At 41.4% G+C, this 19654-nt stretch overlaps 1 protein-coding gene across 4 annotated transcripts; it reads left to right on the plus strand.

The window, feature by feature from the left end:
• The first annotated feature begins 2887 nt into the window (after positions 1 to 2887).
• BIVM (basic, immunoglobulin-like variable motif containing) lies at positions 2888 to 18738 on the plus strand. 4 transcript variants are annotated; one of them, XM_062624715.1, is made up of 11 exons: positions 2888 to 3025; positions 4392 to 4997; positions 6487 to 6613; positions 7600 to 7695; positions 7802 to 7906; positions 10282 to 10376; positions 11214 to 11346; positions 13480 to 13551; positions 14363 to 14446; positions 16289 to 16385; positions 17241 to 18738. In XM_062624715.1, the coding sequence occupies exons 2-11, from the start codon at positions 4508 to 4510 to the stop codon at positions 17529 to 17531; spliced, it is 1590 nt and encodes a 529-aa protein (XP_062480699.1). In that variant the 5' UTR covers positions 2888 to 3025; positions 4392 to 4507; the 3' UTR covers positions 17532 to 18738. The 4 variants fall into 4 exon arrangements, with proteins under 4 accessions (XP_062480699.1, XP_062480698.1, XP_062480701.1 ...); XM_062624714.1 differs by having other exon boundaries at positions 3001 to 3127; XM_062624716.1 differs by lacking the exon at positions 2888 to 3025 and adding an exon at positions 3414 to 3553.
• The last annotated feature ends 916 nt before the right edge of the window (positions 18739 to 19654 follow it).

The following is a 19654-nucleotide window of genomic DNA, read 5'->3' on the forward strand; positions in this document are numbered from 1 at the left end:
GGGCTCTCGCGGGGCGGCGCTGCTGGGACCCGCCTCAGGGGAACGGGAATGGGGAAAGCCGGCTCTGCCGCGGCTCTGCGTTCGGTGTTGCCGTTCTCTCCGTACTGGAGTGCCTGGAGCAGAGGTGAAGAGGCACCTCGCCAGCCCACAGCACACTGTCTCCGTGAAAAGCAACCGCTGCCGTACGTCCAAACGCACACGCTGCGTGACCCGATGGCACTTTGTCTAACGATTCAAACTCGGATTGCAGAGAGCTAGTGCTGATGCTGTTCTTAACTACATATACAGTAATTTACGTTGGAAAAGACCCTAACGACCATCGAGTCCAAACGTTAGACCGGCACTGCCAAGTCCACCACTGAACCATGTCCTAAAGTTCCACACCTACAGTTCTTTTAGATACCTCCAGGGATGGTGACTCCACCACTTTTCTGGCCAGCCTGTTCCAATGCTTTACAGCCCTTTCCGAGAAGATATTTTCCCTCTTATCCAATCTAAACCACCCCTGGTGTAACTTGAGGCCGTTGCCTCTGTCCTGTTGATTATTACTTGGGAGAAGAGATCAACACTTGTCTCACTGCAACCTCCTTTCAGATAGGCTGTACACACACATACTCAAATGCTTTTGTCATTTAGCTGAAGAAACCTCACCAAAACGAAGGCTTCTTTGTGAAAGGACTTTAATCCCAAGTATCTTTACTTCCATTGTTCTTTATTGCTTTATTCTTGATAAGGCAATACAGAAAATTGAACATCATCAAGGAGTCACAATTTCAATGAGATTTTTTATTTTGCATTTTGAAATACTGCAACTATATTTATAGAAAAGTGAACACACAGACACACACAAATCACTTGCTTTGAGAAAATGATAAGCTGAGAAAGGACCACTTGGGTCAATGAATGTAGTCTTTTCCAGCCAGCAACCGCATCACAAAATGCCTTAAAATATTACCAAGCTCCCAACTTTTGAAGCCAGATTTTTGCCACCTGCCTTCCCCTCCTCCTCCCCCCCATTCCTATTGACATGATTTCTCAGGACATCCAGCAGTTAAAAGATTTGCAATTTCCAGCTAAAAATTCTTGCAGGCCCTACTTTGTATTCATGACCCTTTAGCTCCTTTTCCTTCCTCATCTTTACTCCCCCAATGTATTTTACAGGCTGAAATCACACTCCTTCTCAACTTATGTCTTACTGCAGGAAACAAGCTAGCCTCCTTTAATGGAAGAGAACTTTAAAAACAAATGTCACAGCTACAGAATTCACAGAACATCCTCTTCCTAGCAGGGCGGCACTGGCATGTTAAAAAAAGCACAGCAGCAATGAAGTCAAGGTGACACACTTCTAACCTCCTGCCATTCTCTCCTCCAGCTTTTCTCCCCCACATTAAATTCAGCTTGGGGAATCTGTGTAGAGATTTGGCACTATTTGTTAGCACCCAAACAAGTTGTAAAATCAGTCATGCAACCTATTTTTAGTCCTGACTGGCAAAGCCAACATTGCTGCTACCCTCATGCCTATAATTTGGCTCAAAGAGGCAGAATTGTTTAATTACTTTAAAAGCTGTTGGCCAACTAAAGCTCAGCAGGCTTCCAGCTGGCAAAAGCATAAGGGATGCTCTCCATAATGAGAGGCAGGTTTTCTCAGGGAAAAAAAATCACATAAAACTTTGAATCTGATTGAGTTTTGTCTCCCTCGTGTCCAAGGGATGCAAACTTGGCTGTGTCCATGGCTACTACAGATACTCTGCGACTCTGCTCTGCCTAACCACTGAACACTATCAAATAACTAACACTGAAGGATTCTTTCCATTACTTGCAGCACCTCTCTCAGAAACTGTTGAGAGGGATAAGGGCTCTGAGGGTACCATGCAGTCATGACTAGCACTGGATCCCCTGTCAGCAGTAAAGAACACCATGTAACCTTTTGATCTTCCTAGGTTTGATCAGTATTTTCCTTTGTTGTTTTTAATTTTGTAACTATACCATTATAAAAGCAATAATGATTACAAATCTGAGTATTTAAAAACGAATACATTTTAAATAATTGTGGCAGTACCAGAAGCACTGCACTCATGTCCTCAGTGTCACTGCGTTTAATGGTGGTGAAAATAGGCTGGCTGCAGTGAAGATGAGATGGGAAATACATTAGTAATTTTAGACCTGAAATCATCGTTTGTTCCTCTTTAGTTTTCTGGAAGCACTTCTGTTACATGTATTCTTGCTGCGGTCAGGGAAACCAAGAGATACCTGCCCCTTGCTCCACAGGAGCCCAACGCTCCCTGTCATGCGCCAACACCTCAACGGGAAGGTGTCTCCAAGCTAGAAGCACGATACCAAAGTTGAGCCAACACTTGCCGTGAACAGAGCCTACTTTAACCCGATGGCAGTTCGGGGCAGCGGGGACAGCCTGGATCAGGCATCCAGCTGCCCTCGGAGCTTTGGGCACAGAGGGGCGGCCCCAACCTCGCCACCATCGGCAGGCCCAGGGCGAGGAAGCCCACCTAGCGGAACCGGCGGCACTCGAACGCCCGCATCCCAGGGAGATGAGGCGAATGCGGGGAGTGCCCCCGGTCTGCCAGGGCAGGCGTCCCCGCAGCCGGCAGTCCGGAGCCAGGCACCTGCCCTACATGGCCAGCGGCGGCGAGCAGCTGGGACCAGGATTTTCCGCGGCCAGTTCCGCAGCAAAGCTGGGGCCTCCGGGCCTCCACAGCAGCATCACCCACCCCCACACCGCCATCCCTGAGCGGCTCCTGCACCTCCCGCCCCCGGGGCAGCGGCGGACGAAACCATGAGAGCGCATACGAAGGGGAGAGACAGCCAAAGCGATGGGTCTTGCAGCGCCAAGGCGCAGCCGCAGCTCAGCGGAGTGACGCGCAGCCGGTTCCTCTGAGCCACCATGAGGGACTGCAGGGACAGCACGGCCGCCGCTACATCCGGACAGCCCCACGTATCCCCCCGACCGCCGCGGGAGTTGGTGCCGGCCGTCGGCGGCGCTGCGGAGGCGGGGGCGGTGGGGGCGCAGGTGAGCCCGCGCTACGCCGTGTCTGTTTCCGGCGTGCTCGCGTCCCCGCTCCGCCGCGGCCGGGGGAGCCGACGCAGGCGGGCGCCGCGCCAAGCCGCGCAGGTAATGGGCCGGGAGCGGGGCCGTGCCGCCAGCAGCAGCCCTTCCCCTCCTCTGCCCCGCCACCGGCGCTGAGGAGCGCAGCGGGCCCATCCGCCCTCCTTGCTGGCCCTGCTACCGCCGGTCAGCGGCCTCTTCCCCCGGCCCGCGGCTGTTCTCTCCGGACCTGATTGGCGGGGGGCGGGGCCGCAGAGCGTCACTGAGGCCCCGATTGGCGGCGCCCCAGCCCCACCGTCCCGCCCCGCTGTTGAGGCCGGGCATCCTCCCTCTAGCACGTCCGTCAGGGGAGCCGTGCGGACCTTCCCGGTGCGTGACCCCGCGGGGCTGGTGTGAGCGGGAGCTCCCCGGGCGGATCGGGTTTGGGCGCAGACCGGCTGCCCTCACCGCTGCTGTGGTGCTGTGTTCCTGCTTTGCCTTGCAGGCTTTCAGGTAGAGCAGGGCTTCTGGAGTCCCACTGGCGGGGCCGGGTCGTCAGCTCAGGGAGCAGAAGTCAGTGCTGCCGGAGTGGGCTCTCGAGTGGGACTCCCCTTTCCTCCGGGCCGGGTTTCCCGTCTGCGAGGTGTCTTTGCGCCGCGGGCGTGCGAAGTGCTGCGATGACAGATAACCCACGCTGTCAGTTTGCTTTTCTAAAAACGGGTGTTAAAAGCAAGCCAGGCTCCTAAATTTGGGTTTGGGAATTCTTAGCTGCTGTAAATAAACCCGCTTTTCCTGCATCTTGAAGAATAGGAGGCACATAAAAATACAAAGCCTTAACAGCCACGTGAGGAAAGCAGTCAAAAAGAGTGTAGTTTTGTCAATTTGCAGTCAAGGGAGATAATAGATACTGTAATTTTCTGTAAGCTAGAACTTCAGTAGGGGCAAAAGTATGCGGAATTCTTCTTAAGTGACCTTAAGTTGTTTTTGTGATTTGCTAATTTGTATAAATGATTTCATACTCTACCTATGTATTCTGACTGTAAGGAATTGAAGTGATCCACCACAACTGCAGAAATGTAGGAAGAGATTTTATTTTATTTATTATATTTGTCATTAATGTATTCATTTATGTGTGTAATTACTCATGATAACTTCATCCTAGTATCATTAGGGCGTATGCTGGGCAATTCAGAAATAAATGCTGTTTGTAGAATCTAGAGATGGTTTGGAAGAGGCATGATGTATGTTGTGACATATCTTGAAGGGTATTTCAGGTTTTATTGGACATGATTATTCAAAGATGAGCTTTGTGTTATGTTGCTGATTGTACTAACTTCTCATTTTCTTTCAGGTACATTGTCAATACCTTGCAGAGGCAATGGAGGTAATGATGCAAACTCTGATGTAATTAAAGCATAAAGAAAAAAAAGCATTCTTAGCTCTACAGTACTCTGTCAGTATTGTTCAATGCCTAACATTTCAGAAGATGAAAAGGAGAATGGTTCTGGAAATAATGGAAACACTGAAAACAAACCTGGGAAGGAATCCCCAGAAGCTTCTCTTCATGATCCTGTTAAGCCATACTGCATGACAGATGCCTCCACTGTGTCCTTGGTGTCGAGGGGAAATGGGCATTATCCATGGGGATGTCCTGTGACTCATACACGAGAGAAATTTTATACCATCTGCTCAGACTATGCTTTTTTAAACAGAGTAACATCTATTTGTAAGAGCCCAAGTGCTTCAGTTAGTGCCTGTCTGTCAGGCAGTACTGCCTTAAATGTTGGAAATAACACCCCTGGCTTACTCGGAATTCAAACTGGTGCTTCAGATATAATCTACAGTGAAGATGCTAACTTGGAAGGCTTGTCTGGTGACCTTGGAAAGCTTCCCCTGGCATGGGAAATCGACAAATCAGAGTTCAATGGCGTCACCACCAATCTGAAGAACAAAGCAGGTGAGGTGGTGAAGATTCAATGGTATGCTAGGAGACACTTTGTGTTTACAACTTATTTTTGGAGGGGCCTGGTCAGCACACCTATCTCTTGAAGAAGTCCTATAGAAGAGAGCATGTACATCATTTCAAACAGCTTGCTCTCAAACAACTTGCTTGCTGGGAAAGGAGCAAGTGAATGGGAGGAGTGAAAGTCAGGTGTAGCTGCCTGGGGAAGTGGCTCTAAAACAGGGCTGGCTGCTGCTTAACTGTGTGGGGCTTTTGGGTATTATTTGGGATGGCCTCTGGTTTTGTTTATATTTGTGTGCTCACCCACCCCTCACACCCTTGGGTTTTTGGAGTGTTTTTTTTCTTTTAGTAGCACCTAGTGCATTGTGTAGTGATTACTTCTACCTGGTAAGTACAAGTTTGTCACTTGCAAAATGTTTCAAGTTACTTCAGAGATCTATTTTGAAATGAGAGACCTGGTTTATTATGACAAGGGGTAAATGAAGTTATTATAGTTACCTAGGACAGCAGTTTCTTTCTGTTAGAGAATTGTATTTATTTTTATTTGCTATTTGTATACATTGTTAGGGAGCCCATTTCTTTGCTACCTTCTGTGTTCTTTCTCTGCTTGTTCACAGATTGCATCTGTGAATCAAGCACTTGCATATGCACTTGGTTTTCTTTGTCCCGTAATCCCTCCACTTAGAGGGCTGTAGATTTTTTTCTTAATGGCTTGGCTAGCTACTCAGATTTCTGCTTTCTCTACCTTAGTATGAAACTGGTTTAGTAAAACTTAAAAACATCTTTGGCAAGTTGCCTTTGCTTTTTCATGTGTACATGTAGTGTCCTTTAGTACTAATAAGAAACAAATGGTAGTATCTTACTGTCATTACAGGATGGTCATTTCTGTTAAAATATATGTGGTATGTTTCATTTGGAAGTGATGGCTTCAGAATAGGACAGCAATACTAATGCTCTAACATGTGGCCAAATTTTTCATTTCCACTGCCTTAGTGGCTTACAAAAAGAAAAAGACCTTGGGGGTATATTATTCTTATTGGACTTGCGTATAATTTTTTATCAGAAAGTTTAGCTGGTTACAGAGTTTGGCCGTGGAAAACATGTGTTTCATTAAATTTTTCTGTGCATTTAATGTTAGATGGGAAGTCCGTGGTGGTCTGAGTGCCTGTTTCTGGGATGGCTGATTTATCGCATTAGAATAATCAGATTGACTGCTCTCTGAACAGTCAGTCAGGTCATCATTAATGCTGTTCATGATCTGAACACAATGATGTTTACAGAGCTGATGGCAGCTTCACAAACCTGTTGACAATCTTGATTATGTATTTGAGCTTTTTCCTTCAATTAATGTTTAGACCCAGTTTGCACTGACTAACACAGCCAGCATCTATATTTGAGGTGTATGCTATTACTAAAAATATTTAAGAAGAAAGATAGGAAAGGCAAACTAGGCATTCATTTGTTTCTGAAATCTGTTTTGCAGGCAACATGAAGAAGCAGGTGACAAAGAAAAAATCTGTAGATAAAAAAAACAAACACCACAGGGAGTGTCCTCAGCGTTCTGCCCTCGAAGATGTGAAGGAGAGGAAAGTGTTGGACCTCCGGAGATGGTAGTGTTTATTAATTGTGTTTATCTCCATACTGTTTGTTAGTAAAACACTGTTGCTGGTTATCCGATTTCAAACTTAATAATGTCTTCATACTACTTTTTAAGTAGAAATGGGGATATGTTAAGCATACATACCTGAAATCTCTTACTTTTTACAGGTGGAATAAGAGCTTTCCTCCCATCTGCTGAAATTCGTAAATTTTTCTCTGTAAACATTTTTTTTTTCTTTCAATAGGGAAAAAAATATGTGGGGATTCGTTGCTGAAAAAAAACCAAACACCCAAGTTCATTAGCATGGTCAGGCAAAAATTAAAAATACCACTGATATGTTTTATTCCTGATTTTTCTTTTCACTGGGAAATACTTGGCCAGAATCTGTCAGTTCTGTACAACCTATATCATATGAATATAGTTTAGTGTGGGGTGTCCCTGCCCATGGTGGGGGGGGGTGGAACTAGATGATCTTTTTAAGGTCCTTTCCAACCATAACTATTCTATGATTCTACTAAGTTCATTTAGTTTTTGAATCCATCTGTTTTTTACTGTATGTCTGTGACTTTAGTTTAGACATCTGTATGCCTGTGTTAGATATCTGTATGTCTGTGACATCAGTTAGAGTTAGCCTGTGGAATCTGCAACTTGGAATGGCATTTGTTAGTAAATTGGTAGAAGTGCAGTTTAGTACAAGTTTATGTGTTAGAAGAGACTGGATCAAACTGTACATTACTTTAGTACAGAACCATTTTTTCCTAGTGATTTGTGTGAAATAGGGTAGTAGTATCTCACAGAGAAATTGCTTAACATGTTTACTCTTTTTTGAGGTTGCATTTTTAAATTTTTTATTTATATATTTTTTTAATTTAATTTTAATACAGGTGACATAAAAACATTTAAGATAACATGGCACACAGAAAAGTAGTTCAGGTTGCCCCTGAACTACTAAATCAGGCACACTTACTAAGGTGTTTGAGGTTTTGTTTTGTTTAGGTATTGTGTTAGCCGACCTCAATACAAGACTTCCTGTGGAATTTCATCTTTAGTGTCTTGCTGGAATTTCTTATATAGTACACTGGGAGCTGGAAGGTGAGTCACACATAGACTGTTTTGCCTCTAGAGGCTCTAAAAGACATTGCTGATTACTTAATTAAACACATTTTTTTCTTTTTTCTCTTCCTCTGTCACCTGCCAGTTTACCACCTATTACTCAAGAAGAAGCTTTGCATATACTTGGCTTTCAGCCTCCATTTGAAGAGATTCGGTTTGGTCCCTTCACTGGAAATACAACTTTAATGAGGTCTGTTTGTTTTTTTTGATGTTAATGTATGCAAAATAACATGAAACTGAGAGATAGAACCTTTAAAAACACAGTAGTAGTTCAGTTATTAAAAAAAAAAAAAAAAAGAAATGTGGCTGACAAGTTAACTTGTGACACAGGTTAGTCTTCTTACATTTAGGATAATGAAGCATACCTGGGTACTCTGACAACACCCAAAGAAACTTTGCAAAGAGTTTGTTTTCACTAGCCATTTTGCATAGTGCAATGTTGCTGCACAGATCAGGTGGACATGAAATTCTATTTGATATTTGGTTCAGTTCTTTTAATGGTTGTAGAATGCTCTAATGAATCTGCTCTCCTAGCTAGAAAACTTTTTTCTTTACCTTCATTTTCCTGTTTTTGAAAATGCAAGTTAAAGCCACTGGAACAGCCTGAAAAGGCAATTGATATAGACTAGTAGCTTTATGTAAAACATAATTTAAGAACTGAAAATGAAATAGTGAGTGCCGCATCTTTGCTGCAATTTGGCTGTTCAGGAGATTATATAAAATAAAAAAGAAAAGGTGGGGTTGGAGTCACAACACTTGAATTTCAAATTCTGTTTCACTTCTGCCATTTCCTGATCTTGATGAGTTGGGTCTAAAATCTTTGTCCTTTTTATTCTATTACGCTCATTAGGAGTTTTAGGATTAAACAGGAGCATAGAATAGTTAGGGTTGGAAAGGACCTTAAGATCATCTAGTTCCAACCCCCCTGCTGTGGGCAGGGACACCTTACGCTAAATCATATCACCCAAGGCCTCGTCCAGCCTGGTCTTGAACACTGCCAGGGATGGAGCATTCACAACCTCCCTGGGCAACCCATTCCAGTGCCTCACCACTCTCACAGTAAATAATTTCTTCCTTATATCTAACCTGAACTTCCCCTGTTTAAGTTTAAACCCATTATGCCTTGTCCTATAGCTACAGTCCCTGAAGACTTCCTGCCCAGCGTCCCTAAAGGCCCCCTTCAGATACTGGAAGGCTGCTCTGAGGTCTCCACGCAGCCTTCTCTTCTCCAGGCTGAACAGCCCCAACTTTCTCAGCCTGTCTTCATACAGGAGGTGTTCAAGTGCCCTGATCATCCTTGTGGCCCTTCTCTGGACTTGTTCCAACAGTTCCATGTCCTTTTTATGTTGAGGACACCAGAACTGCACACAATAGTCCAGGTGAGGTCTCACAAGAGCAGAGTAGAGGGGCAGGATCACCTCCTTCGACCTGCTGGTCATGCTCCTTTTGATGCAATCAAAGCATATCGTACTTGACTGTTGAACTCCTTGACAGGGTTTTGATCTGTTACCTTCTTTGAGATGGAAAAAAAAATTGCTGTATTATTGCCTGTTTCATGAGTTGGATTTGATCTAGCTAGTATTTTTGAAGCCAGTGTATAGGGTTTGGCGCAAAATGTGGGTGCTGGATTTGAGAATGTGGCAGCAGTCTGTCCTTTAATGGTAGCGTACTGGTTAGATTAGTGAAAGGTGTCATGAAAACTTCCTTTAAGAGACTTACATCCGGATTTTTTATCTCTAGGAATATGTCAGGGTAGAGCAACCCTTATAGACCAAGCTGAAAAATCTTTATGTAAACAGTGTATGCAAATGTTAAACTTGTAATTTGTCTTACTTTTCCCCCTTGAGTGCTCTGTGTGCAGCGGAAATGTTACCTTATTAGGTTTTTTTATTTCCCGGTTAAATCATTTGTAAGTACTAGGCAGGTTGGTAAAAAGGAGGGCTGGGAGCCAGCCCTGTCACCTGACATAGCTTTATGCCTGAGATATTATCTTCAGAGATACGAATTTGAATCTTCTGGTGTGGAAAAATTGCAGACCTGTCTTCACTTACTGCTGCTGTGAGGAGTTACAGTATGAGACTTGTGTAACACTTGGGCATTGTGAAGCTTATGTGACAGAAGCCCAGCATGGTCTCACTTGAAGGGTCATGCCTTCTGGTGTCTTACAAGGTTCCCTTTGTAGCTTACAAATCGTGGTTGAACACTGACATCTCAGAACCTGAGTGTCTTTCTAAAGGCTGAGTAATTAGTTAGAGGTGACTTGACTAAACACAAATAGGACCAACATTTCACATTCAGCCCTTTTGTTATTATGGATTCACATTGGGTCTGAAAAAGCAAAATGAAGGGAAAGGCTTTAGTATGTATTATCTCTCTAGGATATGTTAAGTTTTGTTTCTGTTAGGGTACCATGGCTATCTACAGTTTATATACTAGTGTGATAGGTACTTAGTAGCCCTCCAAGACTTTTTTTCTAAACTGTCCAGCAGGAGAAAAGTGGGAGTAAAGAAAATCGCATTTAATTACTCTTTTGCGTTACTACAATCTTTAAGCTTATTGTTTCAGATGGTTTAGGCAAATAAACGATCACTTCCATATCAAGGGATGCTCGTATGTTCTGTATAAACCTCATGGGAAGAACAAGACAGCTGGAGAAACTGGTACGTAGCTAATTCTAAAGCATTCATCTTATAGGGTGTAAACTGAAAAATCCTGCAATATGTAGCATTTGACAGGACAAAACCAGTAAGTAGTACTTCCAGTTTGAGATAAGCTGTTAAATAGCTCCAAGTTGCCTGATTTTTCTGGTTTTACTTTTTCTCTTATTTTGCTAAAACTTTCATTTGTAGTTTTATTTTGATAAAATATATTCTGTACTACATATTCTGCTGTCACAGAACTGGAATTTTAAGGTATTCAGGAGGGCACTGCACATCCAGTTCTTGGTATCCTATATGAGAATTCTGTCTTATTTCAGCGCCTTTTCTAGTCTTTCCCTGAAACTGAGCACTGCGGTCACGTTACAAAATATTGTATGCCCAAATGTGGAATGTGTTCCTGAGACTAGGAAGCTCCAGGAAGGACACGATACTAAAATGTTTAAAACCTTTTAGGGGTTTTAGTCCTGACGTGTGCCATATCTAACTTGGGGCAGTGGGACTGCATTGTGTTGCAGTGTGTATTTTGTTTCCTTTTTTGCACAACAAGTAATTTTTAATGTAACTTTGATCTAAATAGAATGCGTACTTTATATTCCATTTCCCTAGTACAGATTACATGGCAGATAGTATTTAATTTCCTGCCTGCTATAAAAAAACCCAAACCAAACAAGAAGTTTGAAATCAAAACTGTATTTTGTGCATGCCTGTCAGGTCGTGTACTCTAGCTTGAAAAGCAATGTAACTGTTCTATATTATCAGATAGGTCTTTTTTTTTTTGCTGAATATGTTGTGCTGAATCCAAAGCTGTCTGCCTTGTAACCTGATCTTTCTTTGCAGCTGCAGGGGCCCTTGCAAAGCTAACGCGTGGACTGAAAGATGAATCGATGGCCTACATCTACCATTGCCAAAACCATTATTTTTGCCCAATTGGGTTTGAAGCAACCCCAGTAAAAGCCAGCAAAGCCTATAGGTAAGATACTGTGTTTATGTTTGCTTTAATGACAGAAACATACAGAAAAATTCACTACAAGTTGGTACCATTTTTTATCCCTAGATAACATTTCAGTGTATGTTGTAAAAGCATTTATGTCTGAACTAGCAAAACACTGCAGTGTGATTTGAAAGGATTGATTTAAAATGAAACACAACTACGCAGACTAAATTGAGAGAACTCAAACAGAAAACTATGACTGGTACTAAGAAATTATTTAGGTACATTTTAGCCGGGTATAGAGAGGGTAGTTATTTACCTGAAGGACAAGTTGGAGGTAACTAGTCTGAAGAATAAAACCATATGGGCTGAAAAAAGACAGATGTTTTCTAAAGGGAAACAAAAGAAGTAAGTGTGTGTTGTGTATGTGTGTGGTGGGATTTTTCTGTAGTGATAGTAATCCACTATGAAGCAGGTGTGATAAAATCTGCACTTACAGAAACAGTGTGTATGGTGAGAACAGGGGATGTGTAGGTACTGCAGGATGGTGGTTACATACTTTTTTTGCAGTGTTGACTAATAATGATGATAAACTGTAACTACTGGAGTGTAAGGCTTAGAAGACTAAAAATACCTGAATAATTTGTTACCAAGAATTGGTAGAGGGTAGGGAGAGGAGCTAGAAGAGGTCTCTGGTATATCAGAGTATGTTTGGCTTTTTTAAACAATACTTGGAACGCTGAAGCACTTCTCAAAGACCATGTGAAACTTAATATGCCAGTTGGTTTAAAATAAAAATACAATTACCTGAATAATTCCAGGTTTGTCAAGGTAACATTACTCAGGATAAAATAATGGAATGGTTTATACAGATTTCAATTAAATATAGGTTTTAAAAGAGGATAATATAATTGATACTCATACTGAGTTTAGGGAAAGTCTTCCATTAAACCCACAAATTTTAAATTTGAAAAATTTCATAATCTTGAGGCAATTTATCTTTGCTTTTATAAGGCATTTAACTTGCTGCTGTTTGATATGCTGAGTAGTTTGTTTTACCTCAGAATCAAACTGTTTTTCCTCTCTCAGAGTAGTGACAAACACAGTATGTAGTGGAGGTTTCTGCTGGACTTTATCAAGTTTCAACTGTTGGTTGGTATTTATCAGTGGTATCATTGAGCCCAAGAAGGCAATCCCTGGCAAAATTAGTAGATACCAGTAGTGGGGAGTGCTAAACAATGACAAGAATAGGTCACTGATGTAAGGTGAGCCTCAGTCTTGCAGTCTGCTTACCAAGCAGTCTACCTTTGGCTGTATTGAAGGTGTAGAGTCACATCACAGAGTGGGGAATGCTAGATCTACCTTTTAGAGTTCAAAATGGTATTTTTTTTGGAGGTAATAAAGCATAATCACCTGAATCTAATTTGTTCCCAGTGTGAGTCTGACCATAGGGTTAATGAAAGCTTTTAGTATATGAACAGAAGAATACAGAAGCTTATTCCACTGACATGCAACGTGAGTTATAAGAATGTGGAAAATATGTCCGAAATAGAAGTCCCACTGCATTAGTTTGCTTAAGTTTACTGAAAGGTTAATGTCTTGCTTGCTTGATCAGTTACTAAGAATCTTCTTGAAAGAGCAGAGGAAAAAAAAAAAGCATTTACTGGATAAAAAATGCAGTTTGAGAAACAGTATGATGCAGTGTGTGGAAATTTAGTACACCTTACATCTAGTTTGAATTTATATTGTTTAGCAGTGAGCAAGAACAAAAATTTTGATACTTTACCTGTGGTTGAAAGGGATTCTCAGTTACTAGTGATGTTACTTTAAAGCAAATATTAGACTTTAATCCTAACAACAGATCTCTTCTAACAATGTAACATGAAGTAATGACTTCAGGGAACTTTTATAGCCTCATTTTTGCCTGGAGCTCTGACCAGAAGAACATCTTGTTCTTTTTGTATCTTCTAATATCTTATTGGGAAAAAATATGTTTGAGAAGCACTATCAGTAGATTCTGCAGCAGTTCTTGTTTACCTGATTTTGCATTCTGGTTATAAAGGAAACCTTTTATTTAAAAATCAAGCTAAGTAATGTTAAAATCCCAAAAGAAATAGGCTGAGCTTAGGAGTCAGTTCTTAGGTCACCCACAGACTTTCTATATGATCTTAGGTTGCTGGATTTGGACTCGGGAGACCTAGGTTCAGTTCCCAGTTCAACCACAGACTTCCAGTGTGACTTTAGGTAAGTCAGTTAATCTGTCCTGTGTCTTGGTTTCCCATCTGTACAATGATGGCATACATTTTTATTTTGCAGAGTTTTATAAGTAACAAATTACTACAAGAGTAAGGCTATGTGCTGTCTAATACCCTAGGCAGAAAAATCTCAGCTTTTGTCACAATTGAAGCTGAAGTAGTGTTTCATGGGATAGTTAGACACAGGAAGTCACAGAGCAGTCCTTTGTATCTCATCAGTCTGCTCTGATGTCTGTCACAAATTTTCCCTGGCAAAGTTACTTCAGGCTTTGAGCTTCTTGGAAGTTGCTTACAGACTTGGAACTAGTGTCAGTTGAGGTTTTGTTTTTTAATATGTGGTACTGTATCCTTAGGAGGAAGCAGTTGAAGTTGCCAGTTGATTTCTTACTGGTTACTCTGCAGCTGTTAGTAACAACTGTCATCTGGGGTATAGTTGAAAAACAGTGGAGGGGCTCTTCTGTGACTCTGTTAGACATGACAGATAGGGAGAAAGATGTTTGTTTGGATCTTACACTATACTGCCTTTCATCCAAGAAACACTTATTTTATGAAGGTCTGTCTTTTTCCCAAATAATGAGCAATAGCTTCTGTCTTGTTCCTAGCTTCTCCCAGGACTTGTGAAACAAAAAGTTTCCCCATATGCAATTGCAACACTGTTTATAGCACAGGAACTGGTTTTTAGTTTGGCTGAGGAAACAATTTTAAACACTAGACAATCCTAAAAAGAACAATATAAATATTTATCTCTCTTTTTTGTATGCACAGTAAATCTCACTAGGATTGTATCTTCTATTGAACAGAGGTCGTGTCTTGCAGCAAGAAGTAGAATATTGGATCTTAATTGGAGAGCCGAGCAGAAAACATCCGACAATACACTGTAAAAGGTATGTTACTTGGTAAGAATATAAACCAATATGGGTTTTTCCAGAACGATTTATATTTCTCTGCTAAGGGTCACCTAGTGACATTTTAGTTCTTTTGAGTGAGTATACTATAGTTTTAACAGAAGCAGGTGCTTTAGTGAGAAACTTCATGTTTTGACCTCTAGGCTGGCTCTACAGTATCATGTGGCAGGACATGCATGAGCTACTGAAAGCCAAATCCTGTTTCTCTTGTTTGAGTGTGATGCAGCTCACATTAGTCAGGAAGATGCCTCAACTGTCTGTGATCATGCCAAATGTGATTTACAGGCTGTACAGAACTTGGAGGAGTTTATGTGTAGTTGAGGACATATACAGGCTGTGTCTGGGGTGCGCACATGGTATTATGCTGCTACCAAGATCTCCTAGCTCAGGTGCAGGTACAGCCTTTGCTCAGTTGTGTTATTAGCTTATAGAATCATAGGGTTGGAAAGGACCTTAAAATCATCTAGTTCCAACCCTCCTGCAGGGATTTTAAAAATAAAAATCTATGAATTAAAACAATATATTTATTTTGTATGAGCTCTGGCTCATACAAAATTGGTGTCTCAACTAGACAAACAGAACAGTTAAAAAAATAAATAGCTTCTCTGCCACCCCTTGAGTTAATTATGGAGTGATTTTTCTTGATGTATTAGGAAAAGAGCTGTGAAAAAGTAATAATAGTGATGATAATAATAATAAAGAAATCATACAGTTTCTGCTTTGCTTATTCTTTATTCTCTCATTTTTTTTTTAAATTGAAAGTGTTTGTCTGACAGCTTCATAGCCAGTCCAATCTAACCCAGTACCTAAAGGCCAGATATTTTTGTTTGTTTGTTTTGTCAGTGATGTGACTATGTCAATAACTGTAAATAGCTGGATATTTTTGACAAATGAAATTAAGTGCAACAAAATAAAAATCACAATTATGCATGGGGCTGCTGTGCTGAGAACTGGCATCCTATACATCCCACTGACAGGATTTTGTCCTGTGGTATGTAAGCTACAAATGATTAGAGGAAAAGGTTTCTGAAACATACTGCAAACCTTTGTAGTATTATTTCTGACTGTGGAGACAAATTCTTCTTCCTGCTACTATCCCAATGAGAGCTAGCAGAAAGTTCAATGCTTAAGATAGGAGGGCAAGGTTTGGCGTAGAAATGGATTTTCTGAACTTGGAGGTGGTGTTGGAGAGAAGGTGGTAATTACACATTTACAGAAATGAAAAAGCAAAGTGTAGGCTTAAAGCGGTCTGGGATGTGGGGACATTTATTTCAGTTGGACAAGAAGAGCTGGATGAATGGGGAATGGTTGAAATGACAGTTTGTTACAGATGGGAATTAGATACAAAGGAGGAGTGAGTTATGGTAAGAGCTGTCTGGTGAAAACATATTTAGTGGGTGGAAAAAAAACCCCGAACAGATAAGAATTTAAAAAAAAAATTGTATGAAAGGGGAAGAGAGGATTAAATACGTAAAAACTAGTGTTTCTCCTTGCCTAAACCACATTTGCTTCTTCCTTTCACAAACTGATGAATTGGTAAGGGTCCACAACTAATAACTCATGGTGCTCTTTTACTCATTTTGGAAGATGTTTCCCAAGAGCAGGAATAACAACTGTGAATGCTTTGCTTAAAAGTGACACTTTAGATGTCACTTAGATGTCTCTAATACTGAGGCTTTTACATCTTTACACATTTATCTTTAAATCACTAGTAAGACTGGTTAAAGCTGCAGATCTGTATTTGCATGTGTGTGTACGCGAGTCTTAGTAGTGCTGAGGTTTCATCGATGCCAGCCGAGTGGTAATAATCTTATTCTGTAGGTGGGCAGATATTGTCACTGACCTAAACACCCAAAATCCAGAATATCTAGATATTCGTCACCTAGAGAGAGGATTGCAGCATCGAAAAACAAAGAAGGTAAGGTAAACTTACAAAGGTGGGAGAAGTACCTTACACTGTTGAAGTATGAATAACTTCACTAAAAGAAATTTGTTACAAAGTATTATTGAAGGCCAAAATCAAATGTGGCTACTTGCATACCAGAGTTATTTATATTTACTTGCAGGACAAGACACAAAGCAGTAGCAGCCTGGCATTTGGAAGGATGAACCAGGCTATCTGCATATACAATATATGTAATCACAATATTTAACCTCGTTGGCTTAAAATGTAGCTACAGCAAGTATAGAAATACTCTACAGATAAAATACAGACAGATCCTTTTGGTACATGACCTTCTAGCTACATGTAAGAAGGAAAGAAAGTACAGTCAAGGAGGATCAAGCATAAAAGAATGCCTGCGTTAGTCTTGAGCAGACTTCGTGGGTCAGAGATGTATTTTCAATTTGCACATTGAAAGTCTATGGGAAATAATAGGTTGGAAGAGATGATTTCAAATGTGGAGACCCTATGGAAGACCATGTCAGCAAGATGAGAAGGGACCAGAACAGGTATTTATGTAAGGGTGGCTGGAGATAAAAAAAAGGTTAGCAGAAGCTGTTATACTAGCCAGTGAAAGATAAAAGTGATAACTTTAAAACACAAGAAAGAAGGCAGTAATTGAACCTGGGGAACAATCAAAATTGATTGAGCAGAGTTGTTTGTTTGTTGATATGGTTTTTGTGGGTTGTTTTGTTTGTTTGTGTGTGTGTTGTTGAGGGTTTTTTGTTTTCCTTTTTTAAAGAATTCTGTTACCCACCAAGATGTTAATTTCAGATATCCTTGTATGTTATAAATGCGACTGTGTGCATTTAACCTTTTTACTTTGGTTAGGTCGGAGGAAATCTTCATTGCATCATTGCCTTTCAGAGACTTAGCTGGCAAAGATTTGGTCCTTGGAATTTTCCATTTGGAAATGTTAGACAGGATAAACAATCCCAAACACCAGGACAAGGAATTTCCAAATCTGAGAGTGAAGACAATATCTCTAAGAAACAACATGGACGACTGGGTCGATCATTCAGTGCTGGCTTTCATCAAGAATCTACATGGAAGAAGTCTAATTTTCGTGAGAGGAGGAATAGTGGGTATCAGAGTTATAATGATTATGATGGAAATGATTAAAATTAACTTTAGTTAATAGAGTTGATACATTAAAGTTAGTTTTAATCAAGACATATTAGGGATCTACTAGTCCTAGAATAAGTATGAATAGAAGTTATGGTACAAGATGCATCTTCATAATTATTAAATAAATCTAATTATAGGATTGCAGTGGATGAGATCTGACGTATAAGCTGACAGATAAGCACAGGTTATTGTACTTTTGCAATCAAAACTAAATATGACTGCAAAATCAATCATTTCTTTTGAAATAATTGTATTATGTCCTCATCTGTGAAAACAAAAGAGCAGATTGAAATTAATCAATGTTATAAGCAGGCTTCATTGAAAATACTTAGTATGCAAAAGCATGGAAATTTATGATATGACTTTATGAAAAGGATTGTTCTGCAAGTTATGTAAAGGTAAAAGCAAACATTGCCTTCCTTTTGAACACTGCATTTTATTGAGGCTGCCCATATCCAGTGAAAAGGAAAAAAAAATCATACAGGTTAGAAAACCTTGTCAGATTTATGCAGTGAATGTACATTCTCTATTTAGTGCCCAGTGGATTTCTGTCAGTCAGATAATCATATTTTGTCAAGCAGCTCTCAGTTTCTTTTCCCTTAGCTGGATACCTGTTTCAGACTGAGATGAATCGCCTGTGGTGGGGAATGTTTGAGGATGGACCTTCTATACTGCTTGTGCTCTGTGGGTACAGTGACTGAATTCTTACCCTGGAGCCTCTTGAGAACTCAGACTCAACACAAGCTTACAGAATGCGGTGTTAAAAAGCTGCGTTTGCCATTAGCCAAATGAGCTAGCTGAACACTGCGTTCTGTTGGCAGTTCTTTTCCTTGTTCATTCTTGAAACCTCTGTCATTTTTCTGCCGCTCTTTTAATTTTTGTGTGAAGGGGATGCAAGTGCTGAAAGCTGCTTGCAGCCTGATGACATAACTCTTGGCCAGCAAAGTTGCTCAATTTTTTTCAGGTGTCCCTCTGCAGTCTCCTTTTTCTTTTTCCCTAATTTGAAATTTATCCAATCGTTTTCCCAAACACATCTCAGTGGTTGCAACTTTCTGTGTACAGACGTTCATACCTGCTCAAGGATTAATTTTTTGACATAAAAAGATTTGTCATGGAATGCAGGGGTTTTGTAGGTCACTGCTTTTGTTAACCAAAAGAAAAAAAGGGACACTTTTGTTCATTCAATAAAATTTGTTTTCTACTTTGTTGTTTGCTTATCATTTGCCTTGGGAATGGAGACCTAACGTTTAGTGGAGGTTTTTGGGAAAGTGGGTAAGTGAAGGATCAGGACTGCCACTCCTGCTCAGCAAAAAGTAGTCCTGAAGGCAAGATGTCTTTGCTCATAAGCCTGTGCAGCCACTGTGACTTCTAATACTTAATTTCCTAAAGTGTGCAGGCTGATGACTGAGCAAAACCCATGGCTTTTGAAAATTTATTTTCCAGATGAGCTATTTTCAGACTTTATTTCTACAAGGTGAATTTGGGCTGAGGCCTCAGATTTCTTTAGAATACTGTAGTTGTGTTCTTTAGGGGACTTCAGGCTTCCATGAGTTACACAAAAGTCTCAAGTGTTGCTTAATAATCAGTTGCGCTGAGGAACTCCCCTCTGACAGTAGCCTGTTACTTTATTTTGCTTCTGGGTACACTTCAATGAAGTGCATAGGATATTCCATCCTTCCGGCATCGCCAAGATGCAGGTCCCTGGGGACCAGTAGCTGGGAGCTTTCCTAGGGATTCCCCGTGGGAGCCGTTTGGGGCGGCGGTGCAGGGGGAATGTGTAGGAGAGGAGAGAGCATGTGTGCAGGGGGAATGTGTAGGAGAGAGGCCGGGGGAAAACCATGTTCAGAGACACAAAAATACTACGTGGGCGAGGTGGTGTGTGGCATTTCACCCTTCCCGTGGGCAGGCGTGGAGCCAGCCCGCCTCAGGCGCTGCCGCACCACCTCGGTTTCCCCTTCTGGGCTTCCCCACAGGCGGCTGCAGCCGTGGGGTCCATCTGCAAGGGCGGCGGGACTCGCTCACCTACGGCCGGTAGAGCCGCTGGGAATGATGCTGGGACCGTCCCGTCCCGTCCCGTAGCCCGGCCAAGAAGCAAGCCCTCCACAGCCCCACACCGC

This window comes from Pezoporus occidentalis, unplaced genomic scaffold, assembly GCF_034315485.1.
Source record: "Pezoporus occidentalis ecotype Australia unplaced genomic scaffold, CSIRO_AGI_Poc_V1 ctg27, whole genome shotgun sequence".
Taxonomy (NCBI): Eukaryota; Metazoa; Chordata; class Aves; order Psittaciformes; family Psittacidae; genus Pezoporus; species Pezoporus occidentalis.